This window comes from Astyanax mexicanus, chromosome 10 (assembly GCF_023375975.1).
Source record: "Astyanax mexicanus isolate ESR-SI-001 chromosome 10, AstMex3_surface, whole genome shotgun sequence".
Taxonomy (NCBI): Eukaryota; Metazoa; Chordata; class Actinopteri; order Characiformes; family Acestrorhamphidae; genus Astyanax; species Astyanax mexicanus.
In genome coordinates, this window is record NC_064417.1 from 11,371,530 (window position 1) to 11,394,031 (window position 22,502).

At 41.2% G+C, this 22,502-nt stretch overlaps 2 protein-coding genes and 1 long non-coding RNA gene across 6 annotated transcripts in view; 1 reads left to right on the forward strand and 2 right to left on the reverse strand.

Annotated features, from left to right (window-relative positions):
• Window positions 1-5,186, reverse strand: part of LOC103043082 (ras-related protein Rab-21) — a 35,555-nt gene extending 30,369 nt beyond the window's left edge. Inside the window, exons 1-2 of one of the 2 annotated variants that reach the window (XM_049483868.1) lie at window positions 5,044-5,186; window positions 2,579-2,722 (exon numbers count right to left, since the gene is read on the reverse strand). In XM_049483868.1, coding sequence (XP_049339825.1) covers window positions 2,579-2,710 — 132 coding nt within the window. In that variant the 5' untranslated portion in view covers window positions 2,711-2,722; window positions 5,044-5,186. Of the gene's footprint in view, window positions 1-2,578; window positions 2,884-5,043 lie in introns of those variants that run through there. The other variant, XM_049483869.1, reaches the window with a different exon arrangement.
• LOC125804701 (uncharacterized) overlaps window positions 1-22,502 on the reverse strand; it is a 338,968-nt gene that overhangs the window by 107,640 nt on the left and 208,826 nt on the right. The window lies entirely within an intron of this gene.
• LOC103033276 (zinc finger C3H1 domain-containing protein) overlaps window positions 5,627-22,502 on the forward strand; it is a 50,135-nt gene continuing 33,259 nt past the window's right edge. The window contains exons 1-11 of one of the 3 annotated variants that reach the window (XM_022685833.2): window positions 5,627-6,287; window positions 7,080-7,321; window positions 9,042-9,246; window positions 9,380-9,456; window positions 10,593-10,932; window positions 11,540-11,754; window positions 12,350-12,473; window positions 12,681-12,772; window positions 17,450-17,644; window positions 17,757-17,918; window positions 19,807-19,944. In XM_022685833.2, the coding sequence (XP_022541554.2) occupies window positions 5,963-6,287; window positions 7,080-7,321; window positions 9,042-9,246; window positions 9,380-9,456; window positions 10,593-10,932; window positions 11,540-11,754; window positions 12,350-12,473; window positions 12,681-12,772; window positions 17,450-17,644; window positions 17,757-17,918; window positions 19,807-19,944 (2,115 nt within the window). In that variant the 5' untranslated portion in view covers window positions 5,627-5,962. The remainder of the gene's footprint in view (window positions 6,288-7,079; window positions 7,322-9,041; window positions 9,247-9,379; window positions 9,457-10,592; window positions 10,933-11,539; window positions 11,755-12,349; window positions 12,474-12,680; window positions 12,773-17,449; window positions 17,645-17,756; window positions 17,919-19,806; window positions 19,945-22,502) is intronic. The other 2 variants (XM_022685835.2, XM_022685834.2) reach the window with 2 other exon arrangements.

Below are 22,502 nucleotides of genomic sequence, written 5' to 3' on the forward strand. Positions count from 1 at the left end.
TCCTTACAGACCATCAACACTGTAACAAATCATTACTGCAGAACAGTCCTGTAACCTGCTCCTTACAGACCATCAACACTGTAACAAATCTTTACTGCAGAACAGTCCTGTAACCTGCTCCTTACAGACCATCAACACTGTAACAAATCTTTACTGCAGAACAGTCCTGTAACCTGCTCCTTACAGACCATTAACACAGGAACAAATCATTACTGCATGACAGTCCTGTAAACTGCTCCTCACAGACCATCAACACAGGAACAAATCATTAATGCAGGACAGTCCTGTAACATGCTCCTTACAGACCATCAATACAGAAACAAATCATTACTGCAGGACAGTCCTGTAACCTGCCCTTCACAGGCCATCAATACAGAAACAAATCATTACTGCAGGACAGTTCTGTAACCTGCCCTTCACAGGCCATCAATACAGAAACAAATCATTACTGCAGGACAGTTCTGTAACCTGCTCCTCACAGACCATCAACACTGGAACAAATCATTACTGCAGGACAGTCCTGTAACCTGCTCCTCACAGACCATCAACACTGTAACAAATCATTACTACAGGACAGTCCTGTAACCTGCTCCTCACAGACCATCAACACGGGAACAAATCATTACTACAGGACAGTTCCGTAACCTTCTCCTCACAGGCCATTAACACAGGAAAAAATCATTACTGCAGGACAGTCCTGTAACCTGCTCCTTACAGACCATTAACACTGGAACAAATCATTACTGCAGGACAGTCCTGTAACCTTCTCCTCACAGACCATTAACACAGGAAAAATAATTACTGCAGGACAGTCCTGTAACCTGCTCTTTACAGACCATTAACACTGGAACAAATCATTACTGCAGGACAGTCCTGTAACTTGCTCCTCGCAGACCATCAACACTGGAACAAATCATTACTGCAGGACAGTCATGTAACTTGCTTCTCGCAGACCATCAACACTGGAACAAATCATTACTGCAGGACAGTCCTGTAACCTGCTCCTCACAGACCATCAACACTGGAACAAATCATTACTGCAGGACAGTCCTGTAACCTGCTCCTCACAGACCATCAACACTGTAATAAATCATTACTGCAGAACAGTCCTGTAACCTGCTCCTCACAGACCATCAACACTGTAACAAATCATTACTACAGAACAGTCCTGTAACCTGCTCCTTACAGACCATCAACACTGTAACAAATCATTACTGCAGGACAGTCCTGTAACCTGCTCCTAACAGACCATTAACACAGGAACAAATCATTACTGCAGGACAGTCCTGTGAACTGCTCCTCACAGACCAGCAATACAGAAACAAATCATTACTGCAGAACAGTCCTGTAACCTGCTCCTTACAGACCATTAACACAGGAACAAATCATTACTGCAGAACAGTCCTGTAACCTGCTCCTTACAGACCATCAACACTGTAACAAATCATTACTGCAGAACAGTCCTGTAACCTGCTCCTTACAGACCATCAACACTGTAACAAATCATTACTGCAGAACAGTCCTGTAACCTGCTCCTTACAGACCATTAACACAGGAACAAATCATTACTGCATGACAGTCCTGTAAACTGCTCCTCACAGACCACCAAGACAGGAACAAATCATTACTGCAGAACAGTCCTGTAACCTGCTCCTTACAGACCATCAATACTGTAACAAATCATTACTGCAGAACAGTCCTGTAACCTGCTCCTCACAGACCATTAACAAAGGAACAAATCATTACTGCAGGACAGTCCTGTAAACCTGCTCCTTACAGACCATTAACACTGTAACAAATCATTACTGCAGGACAGTCCTGTAACCTGCTCCTTAGAGACCATTAACACTGTAACAAATCATTACTGCGGGACAGTCCTGTAAACTGCTCCTCACAGACCATCAACACAGGAACAAATCATTACTGCAGAACAGTCCTGTAACCTGCTCCTTACAGACCATCAACACTGTAACAAATCATTACTGCAGAACAGTCCTGTAACCTGCTCCTTACAGACCATTAACACAGGAACAAATCATTACTGCAGGACAGTCCTGTAAACTGCTCCTCACAGACCATCAACACAGGAACAAATCATTACTGCAGAACATTCCTGTAACCTGCTCCTCACAGACCATCAACACTGTAACAAATCATTCCTGCAGAACAGTCCTGTAACCTGCTCCTTACAGACCATTAATACAGGAACAAATCGTTACTGCAGAACAGTCCTGTAACCTGTTCCTTACAGACCATCAACACTGTAACAAATCATTACTGCAGAACAGTCCTGTAACCTGCTCCTCACAGACAATTAACACAGGAACAAATCATTACTGCAGGACAGTCCTGTAACCTGCTCCTTAAGACCATTAACACTGGAACAAATCATTACTGCAGGACAGTCCTGTAACCTGCTCCTTACAGACCATTAACACTGGAACAAATCATTACTGCAGGACAGTCCTGTAACCTGCTCCTTACAGAGAAAATCTAATGGCTGATGTATAGCAGCAGTTTATAATCAGAGTAACTGTGTGAAATAGAACAGATATGAAGCCGCTCTCTGTTCTCTTACCTGCAGGGTAGAAATGTGCTTATCGTAGAACTTATTCTCGCAGTATCTCAGTATGACTGAGGTCTTCCCCACTCGGCCTTCTCCCAGCAGAACCACTTTAAATGAGAAGGTTCTGTGTCCTCCAGACGCCATGACGAACTTACTCTGTAATATATAATTTACGTGTTATCTTGTCATTTTAATCATATATGTACCGCTCCAACTGCGATAAACAGCCTCCGGTATAAAACAGCGGAAACTCTCAGTTTAAATTCTCAGGCTTGTTTTGGATAAATTCTAATGACGCTTTCCTGCGTTTCCCTGCCTGTCCAGCAGGAGGCCTGTCGACCGACTCAACGCAAAAATACAAAATAAAAGCTGCCAATAAAATTGTAATATAAAAACAAACTTTCAAGTTTCATTATTTAACGTTGTATTAACTAACTTTATTAACGTTTAAATGAATAAAATGTACATTAGGAACTGTTTAAACATTAACATTAGCAGTAATGTAATATTTAAGTATGGAACCATGTGTAATATAATAATTATTAAGACACAATACAAATATGACAAAAATTATAATAAGTATTTTAGTAATACGAATTTTTACTGTGTTTTTTTTTCTTTTAAATATAAAATTGGGTGTATAAAACATGATTTTAGTTTCTGTCATATTAAACCATAGTAAAGGCATTTCGACTTCTACTGCATTCTAAACGTGACATTAAGTACTTTTGTGAAAATAAAACAAGACAGATATTTATAAACTTTTTGTGTTTTAATTTTTTTGTTTGTGTTTTTGTTTTTACAATAGCGACAGGGTGTAACTGTTAAAGAGAGAATAAACATTGCAGTATCAGAGATCTTCTATAGAAGAGAATACAGACTTGAGAATGTGTAGCGGGTTTGTCAGACGCTAGAGGGCTCTTCCGAGTGAGTGTAAAATGAATAGGTTCATATGTTACTTAGCGTTTGAATAAAATTAGTTTATACATGCTTGACCATTTTTATACCGAAAATGTGCACATTTTCTCAACATAGAACAATATTAAATGTTTCAGTACCATAGGCATTTTTTAAAGCTTTTTAACTGGCTGTAACTCCCAGCATCAACTATAGTCAGTGCATAGTAGCAGTAATGCTAGCAAATCTATTGCTCAAAACTCGTTATCTGCAGAAAAAAGAAAAGCACATGTATGTTTTTTTGCTTTTTTCCAGCAAAATGCTTATTTTATTTCTAAAATTGAATAAATGTCATGGATAAGGAATTGGACAATATTTTACATTTCCTCTTTTATCATTTTAGCTCTATTTATCAACATTAATAAGGACTCGTTCGCGGGCTCCCTCTAGTGCTATGCAGTTATTTTCTGATGTAACAGGGTAAAAGTGGGTGGACTCTGCTCTCTCAGACCGGTGTTCTGTCAAGTTCTGCTACCCTGTCAAACCGTGTTACCCTAGTGTATGTTTAACTGTAAAAATACAAATTATTAGAACATGCTGTCTGCAGCAGAAGTGTCTTTTTATTACTTTTTTGCAATACTTAAGCAAACGATGATTGTGATTGTACAATGCTAAACAACTAAATTATCAGGAAAACATACCTGTCAAGTTTTGGACTTAAAAATAAGGGATTTTTTTCCGCCGCCCCAACAGCCCAAACGAGGAAAAAAAAAAAAAAAAATATATATATATATATATATATATATATATATATATATATATATATATATATATATATACATACATATATATATATATATATATATATATACACATATATATATATATATATATATATATATATATATATGTGTATATATATATATATATACATATATATATATATATATACATATATATATGTATATATATATATATATATATATATATATATATATATATATATATATATTTTTTTTTTTTTTTTTTTTTTATTTAAAAGATTTAAAATTGAAATTGAAGGGTGAACAAATTTACAAAAAGGACATGGATCAGATATATTCCATAAGTAAATAATAGTCCTAAGGGGCCTACACAATTAATAATCTTTCATTAATACTTCTTTCTATCATTCAGTCCACTCCTGATCAGTTCAGTTTCAGCCCTCTCCACATTTTCTCTCTCTCCAGCTCAACCATCTCTTCTACCCCTTCTAAATAATACATTACATTACATTATAATACATTACCACAATACTTTTAAACAAATTCTAACAAACCCTAAAACTAGCCCTGAACTAATAGAGTTTGGAAATGATAGTTATTGGCTGATCAGGCACATCAGGGCAGGGCATTATATATATATGTAGATTTTTCTCAAACCCTGAATATCTATCTAGCTAATTCTAAAGTTAAGCTAACTGAGTCACAAGCTGTATTTTATTAAACACACAGTGGGTTTAATTTATGTTTTGATCCAGAGAAGAGTCTTTTTAACCAGCTATCAGAAACAATCTCATCACAGTTTACATGGTTAATTACCTTTCTTTTAGAAAAATATCCAGTATATCCAGATTAGTTTTAACGACAGCTGCTCCGACTAGCTGCCTGAACTCACAGCGAGGGGAGGGGCGGGGCTTCCCGCACACTAAACTGCGCTCCGCAAAACCAGCTAGCTGATTGGCTGTTTCTCCTGAAAGGCGGGACTTTCTCCTTGAACCGGCACCACGATTGGTTAAGAGACACACAGCGGTCAGTGCATTGTCGCCTGTGGCCTATATATTTTTTTATTTAGTATAATACGGGAAATTTACGCGAAAATACTAATACGGGAGGACGGCGGGAAAGAGGAGTAAAATACGGTAGTTTCCCGGCCAAAACGGGAGAGTTGACAGGTATGGGAAAAACTAGACGTGGGTAACCCAGGTCCAGAAAGTAAATATCCATATCCTCTGCTTGGGGTGCAGAGGCAGTTGGTACAAAACCCTGGGTGGATTTTTACTTTCTTGACCTGGGTTACCCATCTCTACGAAAATACAATAAAACAGTTGGAATTGAAATTTTGCGCATGCGCACAGCCGCTAGGTAGCACATATCGATGGCTAGCACAACTCGATAGAACACTTGTACAGATAGTGTTCGTTAATTTTCGGTCGTAGCTACTTTATCGTAATATGTAGATAAATAATGTCTACGCGATTTGGCGAGACAATGTTAACGTTTTATTGGAACTGTCCGTTCTACCTTAAATAATGCAGCAGTTGCAGTATGTAACCATTGAACCATTTGATGTGGAACGGACCATTCGCATAAGACGCCGTGTGTATGCAGAAATCTCGCGAGAGGAAGTGAGTCAGATAGGGCTCGTTCGGTTTTCGGCTGACGACCGGGGGAGCTCCGCTACCGTCCCGGGTTTTCCGTTAAATCTTCATATTAAATTCCGAGCGTTTCTCGGGTTCGGATGTCGGCCCGACCGGGCTCCGTCTCCCCACGGGAGGACGGGGAGCTGGAGGATGGGGAGATCTGCGACGACGAACCGCAGGAGGCGGTGTGCAGGCCGCAGGTTCGCCCGAGCTCAGCGCGCTTTCGTGCGTCTCTCAGAGCTCCGGGGCCAGCGGGAGAACCGAGCCCGAGATCCAGCTTCTGGGAGCGGAGTCACGGAGCGCTGGTCCGGCTGCGGTACCGCGGAGGAGGCAGGGGGAGCCGGGGGGAGGGCAGGCCCCATCCAGGTCGATACAACCCCGGAGAAACCTTACAGTACGGCCGGAGAGACTCTCCTAACAGGAGTATCCTTATAACATTAACACATTCATCCGCCTGTGCGAGTTTAACTTTAAGGGGAGTGTTTATGGGTTATACCTTTTGTTTCCTATTTCAGTTACTAAAATGCAGCATATCTCCCTCTCGGTATTGTTAGTCTGATGAGAGGGCCGATTCTCTCTGTGCTGGATTGTTGACCGGGAGCTGTTGGCAGTCTTTGCTGCGTCATTAGTCTCTTCAGTTCATGCTTCTGTCTTTCCCATAGTGAGTTCAGTGAGTGCTGCCGGGGATTCAACCAGAAATCCAGTCTTTACTGGCCAGGGGTGTGTAGATATGCTGATGTCTCAGACACAGCATAAACACATTGTAGCTCAGAGAAAAAAGTGAAAATATCCCATATCATCAGTTTCAACCATCTGAAACCTTCCCCACAATCTCACTGCGTTATGATTTATAATGATTCATTATGCAATATTTTTCTATTTTACTGAGGTTAATCATCTAAACAACTGTAAGGCTGCTTTTATGTAAATTCTGACTGTATAATTGTAAAATTTTTCGATGTAAAAAAAAAAAGAAAATAAAACGAGAATAATAATCATTTATTTTCATGATCCCTCATTTACATTTAATTAAGTGGGAACAGGGTTAATGGTACTTATACAGTCATTAGTATTAACACAGCAGTGCTGGATGGACTTTCTGAGTTAGATAAAGAGATATTTTGGAGCTATGTGGAGTTTGTGATGGGTGTGTACAGTGTGTGTATAATTTTTATGTTAAGATCTGTTAAGCCACCTAAACTCAGACAACCACAGAGAAGCAGGGCTGCCGTCCGCAGATGAGGAAGCCGGTGTATGGTATCAGCAAAGCAGAGAACGGTGTAGACGAGAGCTTTGAGGACCTTCTTATGAAGTATAAGCAGATCCAGCTGGAGCTTGAATCCATTCGCAATGAGGAGAAGAAGGCCCTGAAGCCCAACGATGACTCTCTGCACAGGGAGCAGGAGGAGTCTGGAGCTGGCACGCCCACAATGACTCCTGCAGAGGCTCCATCTGAGGTGAGAGGGGCTTCATATGACAACGATGATCTCTAGCCAAAGTGAGCTACTAATTTGTGTCCTGGGCTGTATTCACTTAAAATGTGTCTGGTATTTCCAGTCATAAGCGGTCATCTGTGAGTGCATGTCAGAGGCTCCAAACACCTCTGAGATGAAGCTGGACAATAAATCGATTTTATCTATTAATTCGATAAATACCTACTATGCTCCCTTCTGGGCTCCCATAGTTCAGTGTGACCCTCCTCTTACGTGTTTGTCACACACACATACACAGAGAGCTGAAGAAAGACGTGGCACATTTGACACTAAAATCTGTGTCATTTTTACAGCTAAGTAACTCTAGAATGCCTCAACACATCAGCATAAAGCATATGTTTGGCTAGAAAGAAGTCACTGTTTCTAAAGCCTGCAGCGCCAATGTTCTCAGGTGAAAATTCATGAATAATTGTGGATAACACTCCACAATAATAAATGCTCCATCGAAGATTGTTTCACAGTAGCTTTCTCTTACTTGTTTACTGCTTCATTTCTCAGTTTTCAGCACAAACCCGCATTCTGAAACCCGCATTCTAAGTTTTCGTCTGCTGTTTGTATACAAAGTTAGAGCGTGATATCAATGCATTGGCTTGTAAACAATGTTTTAAATAATTGATTTGATTCCTATACTCAACCCAAAGCATGTAAACACCTTTCAGGTTTAATTCAAAAGTTGAACAAAAATATCCTATGAAGTGTTTAGGAATCACAACCATTTTCTTACAGAGCCTCCTTATTTTAGGGGGACAAATTGCCTCAATAGCTATTTAATGGTCTCCATGGGCTAGTCCCTTATTAATCCATTATCAGTTAAGCAGGTTAAAGATCTGGAGCTGATTCCAGGTGTGGCATTTGCATTTGAAAGCTGTTGCTGTGAACCCATAGAAGGTGCACAGGGATTTACTTTCTGCTAAATGCGACATGATTGATTACACTAGGCTTAACAGTACAGATGGACAATGGGCCAAAACATATGAAAAGCCAAAGCAAACCGGGAGTTTGTGTTTTAAGCAACAGAAATTTAATATTTTGCAGTGGCAATTACCACACCTGAACGGGATTGAACAGCATTTCACTCATTTACAATGAAACAAAATGCAGAAAGACCCACAAACCAGCAACAACCGAAGACAGCTGCAGTAAAGGCCTGGCAAAGCATCATTAAGGAGGAAACCCAGCGTTTGGTGATATCCATGGTTTCCAGACTTTAGGCAGTCATTGCCTGCAAAGAATTTTCAATTAAGTATTAAAATTGAACATTTTATTAATTGTAAATTTAATTTGTCCAATTACTACTGTTGTGGTCTGTGTTTATCACATAGTACTGTTGTTTGTATTTCAGTTTATCTTTGTGTCGCGCAATTTCTTCTTAACCCAGACTGACTCGTGAGAATTCTAAGACAGGCTGTACTAGAACTTGAATGAGAAGTCACAGGACATCCTAGTTTGGAGTGCGTTAAAAATAAATGCTGAGGTCTTTAACCAGTGGGAATGGTGTAAAAATCTGATTACAAGTTGTCTCTGGAAATGGCATTCGTAAACAGCTCTGTCCTCTGTGATTACATCACCCAAAATACACAGGTGTAAACAGGAGGTGCTTAGTACATTGTGTCTTAAAAAAAAAAAAAAAATCAAACATTGTCCCGTATCATAATGCTGTATATCTTTATATCCTCCTCCGTAGCCCGAGATTTTAGCGGAGAAAATGCCAACTTCAGAAAAAGAGGAGAAGAAAGTGTTTCAGGCGTTTAACATTCGACCCCTGCGACAGAAACTCCTGACCCTGGCTGAGCGGGATGCTTCCAACACCAGAACGCCCACAGAGCCCAACAACAGAGAGCTTGAGAAAGAGGAAAATAAGAGTCCTAATCAGCTCACCAATCTCAATGGTACAGTATACCCTGAACAACTTTAGATGTATGAATAGTAATAGTAATTAATGCTGCTTAGTGTTTGCTACAACTCACATGTAGCTTCTGCCGCATCTGTGGCATTTTCATGTGTGTTTTGTATGTGTTGTAGATGCTGATGAGGACGAGTTGGAGTCTGATTTGAATATCTCACTGATGAGTAAAGATTCAGATGGAACTCCAACCAAGGTAAATACAAACCACCCCTCTATTATACCACACACCACCCCACCCACAACCCAATTCTAAACACGCAAACAGTTCTACAAAATGACTACACCTCTTTCAATTTTCAAACCACACTGGTGCACTTAATGCGTGCGTGTCTGCGTGCGTGTCTGCGTGCGTGTCTGCGTGCGTGTCTGCGTGCGTGTCTGCGTGCGTGTCTGCGTGCGTGCGCATCTGTCGGCATGTTTGTCTGTATCTGCCTGTGTCTGCATTTGCGAATTTCTGCGTGTCTGTCTGCGTTCTCGTCTCTGCGTATTCATCCTTCTCTGCGTACGTGCGCATGTGTGTCTGTGTGCGTGCGTGTCTGTGTGCGTGCGTGTGTATGCGTGTGTCTGCGTGCGTATGTATATGTGCGTGCATGCGTATGTGCGCATGTGTGTCTGCGTGCGCATCTGTTGGCATGTTTGTCTGTATCTGCCTGTGTCTGCATTTGTGAATTTCTGCGTGTCTGCGTTTTCGTCTCTGCGTATTCATCCTTCTCTGCGTACGTGCGCATGTGTGTCTGCGTGCGTGTCTGCGTGCGTGTCTGCGTGCGTGTCTGCGTGCGTGTCTGCGTGCGTGCGCATCTGTCGGCATGTTTGTCTGTATCTGCCTGTGTCTGCATTTGCGAATTTCTGCGTGTCTGTCTGCGTTCTCGTCTCTGCGTATTCATCCTTCTCTGCGTACGTGCGCATGTGTGTCTGTGTGCGTGCGTGTGTGTGTCTGTGTGCGTGCGTGTGTATGCGTGTGTCTGCGTGCGTATGTATATGTGCGTGCATGCGTATGTGCGCATGTGTGTCTGCGTGCGCATCTGTTGGCATGTTTGTCTGTATCTGCCTGTGTCTGCATTTGTGAATTTCTGCGTGTCTGCGTTTTCGTCTCTGCGTATTCATCCTTCTCTGCGTACGTGCGCATGTGTGTCTGCGTGCGTGCGTGTGTATGTGTGTGTCTGCATGCGTGTGTCTGCGTGCGTATGTATATGTGCGTGTCTGCGTGCGTATGTATATGTGCGTGCATGTGTATGTGCGCATGTGTGTCTGCGTGCACATGTGTGTCTGCGTGCGCGTGTGTGTGTCTGCGTGCGTCATGTGTGTGCATGTCTGCGTGTGCACCTGCAGGTGAAAGGGAAGGATGAGGATGATGAGTTGTCGGAGCTGCAGCTGCGCCTGTTGGCTTTGCAATCAGCCAGTCGCCGCTGGCAGCAGAAGGAGCAGCAGGTGATGAAGGAGAGCAAGGAGAAACTGAACCGGACCAAAACCACGAGCGACCGGACCAGCCCCAGCCTCAGCCCCAGCCCCGAATGGTCACGTGTTACAACCAGGTCTGCCTCGGCAGGGAGGGGCCGGACCGGGACGGGGCCCAGAGGGCAAGAGAAAGGAAAACCTGCAGGCAGAGTGGGCACAGAGAGGGGCAAACCTGCACCCAAAGGGCACAATACTAAGAAGACCATTAGCCCAGGTAACACTAATATTTAAGTTGTAGTTCAGTGAAAACCAGATTCAGTTTGTTTTCTGAAAGTGTTTCGTATTTAACGTGTTCTTCTGTAGTTTACAATGAGAGACAGTAGGATAACAATATTAACAAACTTAGAACAGTTAATGCCGTACTCAATTGTACATTTCCAACAGTCAAGTAATGTTACTTCATTTATTATACCTGGTGACTGAGCCAGCAGGGCTAGATTATAGTCCGCATTAAAACTAATTTGACAACAACCCCAAATCAGATATAAAATGCAAAATGTGCATTATTGGCCATTTCCTTGGACTTTCATTTCAAACACTAGTATGAACAGAGAGTAGTATGAACCAAATACATCCCAGACAAAATGTTAATGCAAAATTCTGCAACGGTTAGTTTGGCTGTGTTCTGTATCGAAATGAGTCCGAACAGATTATCAATTGATAATCAACATTGAGGGGCTGAGACCTAAAGAAACGTGAATGAATGAAATTTAATCATCAGTACATTTAAAGTTTATTATTTATAAAACTGGTGCCTGTCTGTCTGTCTGTCTGTGTTTGTGTGTGTGTCTGTTTGTGTGTCTGTGTCCACATGGGTTCAGGTCCTGCAGCGAAGCAGGCGTGGAGGAAGCAACAGTTGCGGACGTGGAAGCTGCAGCGACAGCAGGAGGAGCAGAGGCAGAGGTGTGAAGAAGAGGAGGAGAGGAGGAAGAGGGAGGACGAAATCCGGCGAATCAGAGACTTGTCCAATCAGGATGAGCAGTACAATCGTTTCATGAAGCTGGTGGGGGGCAAGCAGCACCGCTCTGGTAACAAGGTAATATACACACGTGTGTAGGGTGATGTAGCCAACACTAGAATTGGATCATCCAATTTTTTTGCTGTAAAAACGTACCCGAGCTTCCCTTCCCTCAGCACACACAAACCACATCCAAGCGTACATTAGGGGGTGCTGATTTGTTGGTGTGGTTTAGAAGGGGAATCATTCTTACTGAGACATTCCATTACCACAGTACCAACTAGTGGGTTGTGTGTCTGTGTGTGTGTCTGTGTGTGTGTGTGTCTGTGTGTGTGTGTGTCTGTGTGTGTGTGTGTGTGTGTGTGTCTCTGTGTGTGTGTGTCTCTGTGTGTGTGTGTCTCTGTGTGTGTGTGTCTCTGTGTGTGTGTGTCTCTGTGTGTGTGTGTGTCTGTGTGTGTGTGTCTCTGTGTGTGTGTGTCTCTGTGTGTGTGTGTCTCTGTGTGTGTGTGTGTCTGTGTGTGTGTGTGTGTGTCTGTGTGTGTGTGTGTGTCTGTGTGTGTGTGTGTCTGTGTGTGTGTGTGTCTGTGTGGGTGTGTGTCTGTGTGGGTGTGTGTCTGTGTGGGTGTGTCTGTGTGTGTGTGTCTGTGTGTGTGTGTGTCTGTGTGTTTTTTAGTCTGCAGAGGCTGACCGTAGGAAGCTGTTAATGAAGCAGGGAGTTGACACTACAGGAAACCTGTACCAGTATGATAACTATGATGAGGTTGCCATGGATACAGACAGCGAAACAAATTCTCCAGGTAAATAATAAACTCATTACAATCAAGCCCCTTTGATATTCTGCCCCAACTATGAAATTTACGTTGCTTCGCCCATTTATCTCCACCCATTAATCTTTCATTCAGTTTAATTCTAGTTCATTCTGGACCAGCTGTCCTCCACCTCATTACAACAGACCTACTTGATGCTGTATTTAATTTAACATTTTGCAATACTAACTTCTGCAGACATCTCTCCAGTGCACGACCCATTTGGAACTGTAGGGACCCCGTTTCTGGTTCCAGTGGTGAAATTCCCTTCAGACTCGCCTGTCACGCAGGTATACTTCACCTAACATTTAATACAGAATCCAAGTGATGTTAACAGTCAGCTCTTGGAGTTGAAAGATGATTGTTTATGGGTATTTTCATATATAGTAGTGTTTGACTGGTATAGTTTTTTTTTTTTTTAATGGACAACGCAAATACCAATATTTAAAGAGCAGAAGTGTCCAATATGCACTCTGTGTCTGTTCAGCCTATATATATATATTTATATATATATATATATATATATATATATATATATATATATATATATATATATATATATATATATATATATATATATACACAGTTGTGGTCAAAAGTTTACATACACTTGTAAAAAAACATAATGTTATGGCTGTCTTGAGTTTTCAATAAGTTCTACAACTCTTATTTTTCTGTGATAGAGTGATCGGAACACATACTTGTTTGTCACAAAAAACAGTCATAAAATTTGGTTCTTTCATAAATTTATTATGGGTCTGCTGAAAATGTCACCAAATCTGCTGGGTCAAAAATATACATACAGCAACAAAATTTGTCAATTTTGGTGATGTAGCGAGTTGTGTCAATCAAATTAGCTTCATGTCATGGCCTCTTCACTTCTTGTAAGTGATTCTGATTGACTACAGCTGTTGACTTCTCATGAGCCCATTTAAATAGGGCTCATTTGACCCAGTGATTAGACTCAGCTACAAAAGCTACAATGGGAAAGTCAAAGGAACTCAGTGTGGATCTGAAAAAGCGAATTATTGACTTGAACAAGTCAGGGAAGTCACTTGGAGCCATTTCAAAGCAGCTACAGGTCCCAAGAGCAACTGTGCAGACAATTATATGCAAGTATAAAGTGCATGGAACAGTTGTGTCACTGCCACGATCAGGAAGAAAACGCAAGCTATCACATGCTGCCGAGAGGAGATTGGTCAGGATGGTCAAGAGTCAACCAAGAATCACCAAGAAGCAGGTCTGCAAGGATTTGGAAGCTGATGGAACACAGGTGTCAGTCTCCACAGTCAAGCGTGTTTTACATCGCCATGGACTGAGAGGCTGCCGTGCAAGAAAGAAGCCCTTGCTCCAGAAAAGGCACCTTAAGACTCGGCTGAAGTTTGCTGCTGATCACATGGACAAAGATAAAACCTTCTGGAGGAAAGTTCTCTGGTCAGACGAAACAAAAATTGAGCTGTTTGGCCACAACACCCAGCAATATGTTTGGAGGAGAAAAGGTGAGGCCTTTAATCCCAGGAACACCATGCCTACTGTCAAGCATGGTGGTGGTAGTATTATGCTCTGGGGATGTTTTGCTGCCAGTGGAACTGGTTCTTTGCAGAAAGTAAATGGGATAATGAAGAAGGAGGATTACCTCCAAATTCTGCAGGAAAACTTAAAACCATCAGCCCGAAGGTTGGGTCTTGGGCGCAGTTGGGTGTTCCAACAAGACAATGACCCAAAACACACATCAAAAGTGGTAAAGGAATGGCTAAACCAGGCTAGAATTAAGGTTTTAGAATGGCCTTCCCAAAGTCCTGACTTAAACCCCATTGAGAACATGTGGACAGTGCTAAAGAAACGGGTTCATGCAAGAAAACCATCACATTTAGCTGAACTGCACCAATTCTGTCAAGAAGAGTGGTCAAACATTCGACCTGAAGCTTGCCAGGAGCTTGTGGATGGCTACCAAAAGCGCCTAGTTGCCGTGAAAATGGCCAAGGGACATGTAACCAAATACTAATGTTGCTGTATGTATATTTTTGACCCAGCAGATTTGGTGACATTTTCAGCAGACCCATAATAAATTTATGAAAGAACCAAATTTTATGACTGTTTTTTGTGACAAACATGTATGTGTTCCGATCACTCTATCACAGAAAAATAAGAGTTGTAGAACTTATTGAAAACTCAAGACAGCCATAACATTATGTTTTTTTACAAGTGTATGTAAACTTTTGACCACAACTGTGTATATATATATATATATATATATATATATATATATATATATATATATATATATATATATATATATATATATATATATATATATATATATATACAGTCGATCGATAGTACAGCCGTGGGCAAAGGTGTTGCCCTTTTATTATTATTATTTTTTTTTTTGCATGTTTGTCACTCTTAATTTTTTTAAATCATCAAACACATTTAAATATTACTCAAAGACAAAACAAGTAAACACAAAATGCAGTGTTTAAATGAACGCTTTTATTATTATTGGAGAAAAAAGTCCAAACCTACATGGCCCTAAGTGAAAGTGAATGCCCCCCAGTCAAAACAAACTGTGGTTTATCACACCTGAGTTCAATTTCTCTAGCCACACCCAGGCCTGATTATTGCTACACCTGTTTTTAAACAAGAAATCACTTAAATAGAACCTAACTGACAAAGTAAAGTAGTTCAATAGACCCTCAAAAGCTAGACATCATGCCAATATCCTAAGGAATTTAGTAACAAATGAAAAAGAAAGTAATTGAGATTAGGCCTGTCACAATAAAAAAAAAAAAAGAAAAATAGGTCAATATTTTGTCCCAGAAATTATTGCGGTAAACCATAATAGTCATTTTAAAGCGCCACTATAGAAAATGCTTTCTTTTTGCTTCTGGGCTCAAAAAGGAGCTTTTAGACAATGTGCCACAGTAATAATATACTAGCATAATACTATTACACTATTTTACACTTAAACTAACTGTTTATTATGAAGAGCAGACATTAATAAATAAAATAAATAAAACAAATAAAGTACAACTACCCTGGAACTCTACTATAGGTCTCTCTGAGTTGTATATGCAGGCTGCAAATGAAACTGTTTCTCAGCATCTATAGTCTCCAGTAGCTAGTAAAAAAAAAGCCTCAAAAATATGAGCTGATCAGAGAAACGTTAGGGTGTCGACGTCAACCGTCATAGTGTTTCTCGGCCGTGAGGAGAAAGCGCTGATAGGCACTCTCTGCTTTACTGCTGTTAGCCAATCAGAAGCGATATATTTGATTACTGACACATCTGTTCTCAATCAAGACAACACTTAAATAGGACCTGCCTGACAAAGTGAAGTCCACCAAAAGATCTTTAAAAGCTACACATCATGCCGAGATCCAAAGAAATTCAGGAAGAATTGAGAAAGAAGGTAATTGAGATCTATCAGTCTGGAAAGGGTTATAGAGCCATTTCCAAAGCTTTGGGGATCCAGCGAACCACAGTGAGAGCCATTGTCCACAAATGGCGAAGACATGGAACAGTGGTGAATCTTCCCAGGAGTGGCTGCAAGAGCAAAGCTACGACTCATCCAAGAGGTCACAGAAGACCCCACAACAACATCCAAAGAACTGCAGGCCTCACTTGCCTCAGTTAAGGTCAGTGTTCATGCCTCCACCATCAGAAAGTGACATGACAGAGTTCCTAGACAAAAAACACTGCTGAGCAAAAAGAACATTAAAGCTCAACTCAACTTTTCCAGAACACATCTTGATGATCCCCAAGACTTTTGGGAAAACATTCTGTGGAACGATGAGACAAAAGTTGAACTCTTTGGAAGGTGTGTGTCCCAGTACATCTGGCGTAAAAGAAACACTGCATTCCAGAAAAATAACTTTGCGGCTTTAAAACAAAGTCCATCCCAACTGGACTACTGTAAACCTTCTCTAAAGCTGTTTATTTTTCAGAAAATGTTATTACCATCGGATACTTTCGCAAGCTAACACACCTCCACACACACACAAAGTCTCTGCTGTCTTTTCTAAAGTTCGTGGAACAGTAGTGAACCATACCAGGAATTCACTGCTATATTAAATTACTCCTACCACTGCTAAAAACCACTGCTGAGCAAAATGAATGTTAAGGCTTGTCTCAATTTTGCCAGAAAACATCTTGAAGATCCCTTTGAAGATATTTGGAAAAATTCTCTGTGGACTGAAGAGACAGTAACTTTTTTGAAAGGTGTGTCTCCCATCTGGTTTAACAACACTGTATTTCAGAAAAAGAACATTATACTTAACTGGAAGTTGTTAGCCTGCATCTCAAAGCTCTTTGTTAAAAAATATTTCTGGGGGAGTGTCATGTTTCTTTTACAGTTTCAGCCACTGTCTACCAAAAAGTCCTCCCCCAAATAATAATAATCTTCATTTAAAAACTGCATATTGTTAACTTGTTATATTTAAACAGGGTAAAAAATAAATCATGAAGGGGTAATAATTTTTCAAACCACTGTGTATAGTTTTTTTAATAAACTGACCTTCTCAGGCCCTCTTTAGTGCTTGTGGGTTGTGTCTGCTTAAAAGCAATTTTTCATGTTTCTGCACTTTTGACGTTTAAACATCAGAACTGTTTATAAAGTGATCAAAACTGACTGATTCCTCTTCTCTTTCTGTCTCGTTCTAAACTGCAGGATCTAATCGTGTGAAACAGTGTTTTCACAATGCACAGATCAATAGAACAGTAGGAAACAAACCATAAATGTACAAGTCTGAGATCTTCTCAGGATGTGGCCTAAGTGTGGTTCTTTTTATGGGAGTTTCAGTTCTGATGCTGAAACTGTTTACACATAAGCATCAGCTTTTACATTACAGCCAATCAGAACAATGCTCATTTACATATACATTTTAAAAGACACAGTAACAAAGTTTGTTCAAATCTACTTTTTGTTCTAACGGTACTGCGGTTATGTTTCTGTCTGTTAATGTGTCAGGATGTCTCTCAGTATTGTGCAGACCTTCTGAACATTCACTTGGTCCCGCCTCCTCCTCCCCCACCACTGCCCCCACCAGATGAGGCAGAGCAGCCCCCAAAACCTCCCTTTGCTGATGAGGAAGAGGAGGAGGAGATGATGCTGAGAGAGGAGCTGCTAAAATCCTTAGCCAATAAACGTGCAGTCAGAGTGGAGGTAACCACACACACTCACACACACTCACACACACTCACTAACTCACTCACACACACACACACACCACCTCACATTCCCACCTACTGATTGGTGGTTTGTTTCTCCTTCTCAGGACACCTCTGGTAACAGTGGCCCCCCGTCTCCAGCTGTCAGACCTACAGCTAAACCCACAGGTTGGAGCACTGCCTCCTCCATTGGCATTACCAGCAGCAGCTCTCACACACGCCCCAGCAAGTTCGGCCGTGGACACCAACCTTCCCGACCCCCCCTAGTGGTGTGTATCCCTAGAACAGTACAGGACAATCCTTCAAAACTAGAGATGGGACGATTGATTAGCTATGTATTGGTATTGGCCAATCAGCTAATATCAATACATCAGTCAAAATACGGTATCGGCGATCAACCGATAATTCTCTGATTTTAGCCGATCTGTTGGGCTGTGTGTGAATGACCGGTGAAACATTTTTTCTAATATACTGTAATTCTACCTCTATTATTTAAATGCAGCAGCTACTGTAACCTCTAATTATATTGTCAATTTTTTAAATCCCCACAGAATTTGTTTTTTTAAAACGTTATTCAGCTCTATTCAAAAAAGGTGTGCTTATTGTAAAAGGGCTGGTTATGGGTGGGGCCAATAACAGACCGTCAGCTCCGCTCCGCCCCGCTCTGCAGCCTGTGACCGGGGGGCAGCCCTCAGGGGCGGGATTATTTAAATGAGTAGGCTGTCTCAAAACAGTCTTTCTCCCTCCTCTGGACTGCACGGACTCGGATTTCAGGATCGCCAACATGGCGGAAGATTTTGGCTTCGTTTTCATTGAATGAATGGGTTCACAAGCTAACAGCAGCAGGAGTAACTGAGCTAGTTAGCTCACAAGCTAAAAGTAGCAGAAATAACGGAGCTAGTTAGCTCACAAGCTAACAGCAGCAGGAGTAACGGAGCTAGTTAGCTCACAAGCTAAAAGTAGCAGAAATAACGGAGCTAGTTAGCTCACAAGCTAAAAGTAGCAGAAATAACGGAGCTAGTTAGCTCACAAGCTAACAGCAGCAGGAGTAACTGAGCTAGTTAGCTCACAAGCTAACAGCAGCAGGAGTAACGGAGCTAGTTAGCTTACAAGCTAACAGCAGCAGGAGTAACTGAGCTAGTTAGCTCACAAGCTAACAGCAGCAGGAGTAACGGAGCTAGTTAGCTTACAAGCTAAAAGTAGCAGAAATAACAGAGCTAGTTAGCTCACAAGCTAACAGCAGCAGGAGTAACTGAGCTAATTAGCTCACAAGCTAACTAGCACTGAGTTAGAGGAATATAGTTCACACTGTATTTAGAGCTAGATATGCAAAAGTTTTTGTTTGTTTCCATCTTGAGCTCCACACTTCAGTTCTATGTGCCAACTATTTGGGAATTTAGTTAAAAGCTCAGTTTTATTGCTGTAACGTTAAATATAGAGTTTAAATCAGGTCCACGCTCGTAATTACAGTTTATAAGGGGGAAGAAAGGGTCAGGCTGGATTTTTTGCTTAAGCTCTAGCTGCAGCTTTAGATTACTGTTGTTCTTAATAAAATAATATATTATTAGTTGTATATTAACAGCAAATGACCTATTTTAGACAGTAAGCTGACTCCAAAGAACAGGCTGTGAGGAGGCTGATGTTGGGATACCCATTCCTGCAGTGTTGGCATATAAATAAAAAATTCTGATGTCTTATAACTATTTACATATAACTAAATCTCCTAAAAAAGTGTTTATTTTGGTCAGTAACACTCTTCTGTTTATTTACTATCAGCGTGAATTACCATTGTTTGCTTAGGCGTGAATGTAATTAGGGGAATCTGTATCAGGTTTGCCTGGAACCTGTGTGGCATTAATGTGGCATTTGCCTCACCCAAGATCGGTATCGGTCGATTGAGATGAAAGACGATCGGCAATCGTAATTGGTGCCAAAAACACTGACCGGTCAACTTGGTAATATTCAAGTCCATTTTGAGTTTTCTGTTTTCTGGTAAGTGCAGGGTACAGCATAGGTTTGATGCAGAAGTATAAATCGATATTTATCCATACTGGTAATAAGCTTCTATTTTTTCTAACATACATTAGTCTAATAGCTCCAGTGTAAAACTGCAGACATTGTGTGATTATGATGTTTTTGTGCGGTGTTCTCATCCAGCTGCCCCGACACAAAGCGGTGGTTGTTCGTCTGAACGCGTCTGACGACAGTGACTCCGAGAGTGAGGCGTCCAGTTCAGCTCCGTTTGTATTTGGGGGACTGGAGTCAATGATCAAAGAGGCGCGGAGGACCGCAGAGGTGAGCGAAAGGTTTCTTCTTTATTTGTTTGCTTTACTCTCTCCTTACTACAACACTCCTGAAAAGGTCTTAAAAAAGGGGGGCAGGGGGTACAGCAATTTATCATCATTGTCCATGACTTAATTCCTCTGTGATGAGGGGGCTGAAATGAGCTTTCATTTTCAAGTTTTTTATTAACAATTGGTTAAATGGTGCGGCCTCTGCAGACCAACTAATAGTTTTAAGTAACTGAATCATACAGTAACTATTAGTAACTATGCAATAAATATTGCACTTCATCAAGAAGGGAGCATTACTCATGTTGTCTTTATACAGGTGCTGGTCAACGAATTAGAATAATTTGAAATAGTGCAATCATGAAATTCTTTGAATGCATTTTTTGTGCAGAAAGCAAATCAGGTGTTCACCGCACCTGTCCTACTCGTTAGACTAATCACAGAACTCGTTACCTGGAAAAAATTTGCTCAGCTGAGCTTTCCAAAAGGCCCATTTAGGCCATTTAACTGTGACACTGTTGTTTTATTGAATTAGAATAATGGAGAAACCGTTTCATTGAATTAGAATAAATGCTCAATTTTTTGTTTTCTGTGAAGAGTGTTCACTGTGCAGTATAAAGTCAGGGTTGAGTAGAATTTCTAAGTTGTAAAATCAATCATGGGTAAGCAGAGCGACCTCTCAACCGGAATAGTGGCTCAAATTCAAGCCCTTCGCCAACAAGGCTTGACCCAAACTAAAATTGCTGAGCAGCTCGGCATCAGCCAGTCTTCCGTCTGCATAGCTCTCAAGAAAAACTGCAGCAAGCGCACCAACTGTTCCAGCGTCCGAAAAACTTCTGCTCGCGACAACAAGCAGCTGAGAAAGATCGCAGTCAGCAACCGGTTCAAGTCCACTTCCGAGCTCACCGACTTGTGGAACAAGCAGACCGGCGCTGACGGCTCCAGATCAACCACTTACCGTCGTCTGCGCGAACTCGGCTTCAAATCTCGCGTTCCAGCAGTAAAACCGATGCTGAACAAGAAACAAATGGAGAAACGGCTGAAGTGGGCCAAAGAACACGGCGAGTGGACTGCTGAAGACTGGCAGAAAGTGGTCTTCAGTGACGAATCACGCTTCTGCATCTCCTTCGGTGACCAAGGTCCTCGTGTCTGGCGTCGTGGTGGCGAAACCTACAACCACGAGTGCATGAAAAGATCCGTCAAGTTTCCGCAGAGCGTTATGGTCTGAGGATGCATGTCTGCTCGAGGTGTAGGGAAACTCTGCTTCCTCAAGAAGACTGTCAATGCTGCCGTATATCAAGATGTTCTGGAAACGTTCCTGATTCCGACTGTTGAACAGTTTGGCGAAGAAGACTTCATATTTCAACAGGATCTTGCACCGGCTCATGCGGCAAAGTCGACCAAAGATTGGTTAACTAAAAAACAGCTTGAAGTTTTGGCATGGCCGGCCAACTCGCCTGAATGTCATTGAAAACCTTTGGGCCATCGTCAAGCGGAAAATTCGCGACAGAAAGCCTACTACGCTGGACCAACTGAAGCAGAACATCGCCACTGCCTGGGAAGCTGTGAGTGCGGAAACTTGCGACAAGCTGGTCAAATCGATGCCGCGGAGACTTCAGGCAGTCATACAAGCCAAGGGGGCAGCCACAAAATACTGAGAAAGTGATGATTGTAATTATAATAAAAATTATTCTAATTCAATGAAACGGTTTCTCCATTATTCTAATTCAATAAAACAACAGTGTCACAGTTAAATGGCCTAAATGGGCCTTTTGGAAAGCTCAGCTGAGCAAATTTTTTTCCAGGTAACGAGTTCTGTGATTAGTCTAACGAGTAGGACAGGTGCGGTGAACACCTGATTTGCTTTCTGCACAAAAAATGCATTCAAAGAATTTCATGATTGCACTATTTCAAATTATTCTAATTCGTTGACCAGCACCTGTAGATCCTAGTGACATTACCATGTATGAATCACCGGTTAGCTTAACTAACATAGTCTGTCTCTCCAGCCTGTAAATCATTACTTTCCTTGCACTGATACATAAATCCATTTACCAGTGATTTACCAAGTTACATATTTTTGAAGTGATTAAATGGTTATCAATTAAAATAATTAAAATTTTAGGTTTAGAATTTTAAGTATAAATGCTATTATTGCATGTCAGTTAAATGGTTGTTAAATGCCCACTATGCAACCCTTGATTGGTTTTCTTATAAAGCTGAGAGCAAATGTTCACTGTCGCTCTACTGTTCCTTCCGGTTCCTCCCCAGCCGTGCGTAATTTGGTTTGATCAATGGCCGTCAAACTTAATGCAAAAGGTTTGTGCATTGTACAGTTGGACATAAAATACAAATTGCACATAAAATACAGTAAGAAATCCATTCTGAACATTCTTAGGTAATCAAGAAATGTTAGGCTAGACAAATACTAGTTTTGTGAGGTTTATGGCAAACGCAACTAGATCTTGTACCATTTTCTGATTTTTGCAGCTCGTTGTAAAACACGCTTTAAACCAAATCTACACCAAATAACTTACTACTTAGTAAAGTAAATACACATAC